This window comes from Nanorana parkeri, unplaced genomic scaffold, assembly GCF_000935625.1.
Source record: "Nanorana parkeri isolate BGI_ZX_2015 unplaced genomic scaffold, ASM93562v1 scaffold2113, whole genome shotgun sequence".
NCBI classification, from domain to species: domain Eukaryota; kingdom Metazoa; phylum Chordata; class Amphibia; order Anura; family Dicroglossidae; genus Nanorana; species Nanorana parkeri.
The window spans coordinates 97,008-97,926 of record NW_017308381.1 but is presented as its reverse complement, the minus strand read 5'-3'; the positions used below and the strand labels follow the sequence as shown (position 1 = coordinate 97,926).

The following is a 919-nucleotide window of genomic DNA, read 5'->3' as shown; positions in this document are numbered from 1 at the left end:
AATGTTCGACCCTCATACAGTTGCCGGTACATGTGATAAATATTGTGTACTGCCCCCCTTACCTGCGCTGCTGTAACGGCCTCCGGTCCCCTGGTCCGTCCGCTCGCTGTCCCGGCCTCCTGGTCTGTCCGCTCGCTGTCCCGGCGGTCCGTCGGCTTCTCTTCTTCGGTCCGGCCGCGGCTCCTCTGCCCCGCCCCCCCTGCCTCCACTTCGTCTGCAGGCTGAGAGCCATACCCAGCCTGCTATTGGATATTGTAAAATGCAATAGCCAATAGCAAGCTGGCTACTGCACCCGCCCACATGGGGGGGACCTGATAGAGAACTTTCTCCTTCAGGCCCCTCCTCCGCTGTGGTCAGGTGCAAGACTTTAACAAATCAGAGCTCCAGCTGCACGGCGGGGGTGTCCGGCGGGGGGGGGCGGCCCCTTCTTCGGGACGCAGAAGCGATCTGGTGACAGGTAAGTCGCCAGGATCGCTTCTGTTGTAAAGCCGACAGTCGGCTCTACAAGTTTAAACAGCCCCGATGCTGGCGACGTACACTGCACGTCGTCAGTCACGAAGGGGTTAAAGTCTATATGAATGTTTTTGGGGTTTCTTTCATGCTGATTTTCCTCCTTTTTCAGGGTTCTCGTCCTCGATAAAGGAAAAATAGCCGAATTCGATACGCCGGCCAATCTCATCGCATCCAGAGGGATATTTTACGGCATGGTGAAGGACGCCGGCCTGGCATAAAGGCCGTTTCTTCCCTTCTCAGGCTCGGGACACAAATTGTCTTTTTTTTTTTACATTTTGTAGATATCTGAAAACCGGTTTATTTTCTACTTCACTCGACATTCCTTTTATCGAAGAAAAAACATATTTTTAAAGGGATCGCCTTTTTTTATTATTATTTCCAGACACGTTTATATATATTGAGGAAA

The 919-nt window shown here is 51.9% G+C and overlaps 1 protein-coding gene across 1 annotated transcript in view; it reads left to right on the top strand.

The window, feature by feature from the left end:
* ABCC3 (ATP binding cassette subfamily C member 3) overlaps positions 1-731 on the top strand; it is a 49,737-nt gene extending 49,006 nt beyond the window's left edge. Inside the window, 1 exon segment of the mRNA XM_018572719.1 lies at positions 623-731. Coding sequence (XP_018428221.1) covers positions 623-731 — 109 coding nt within the window.
* Positions 732-919: the final 188 nt, after the last annotated feature.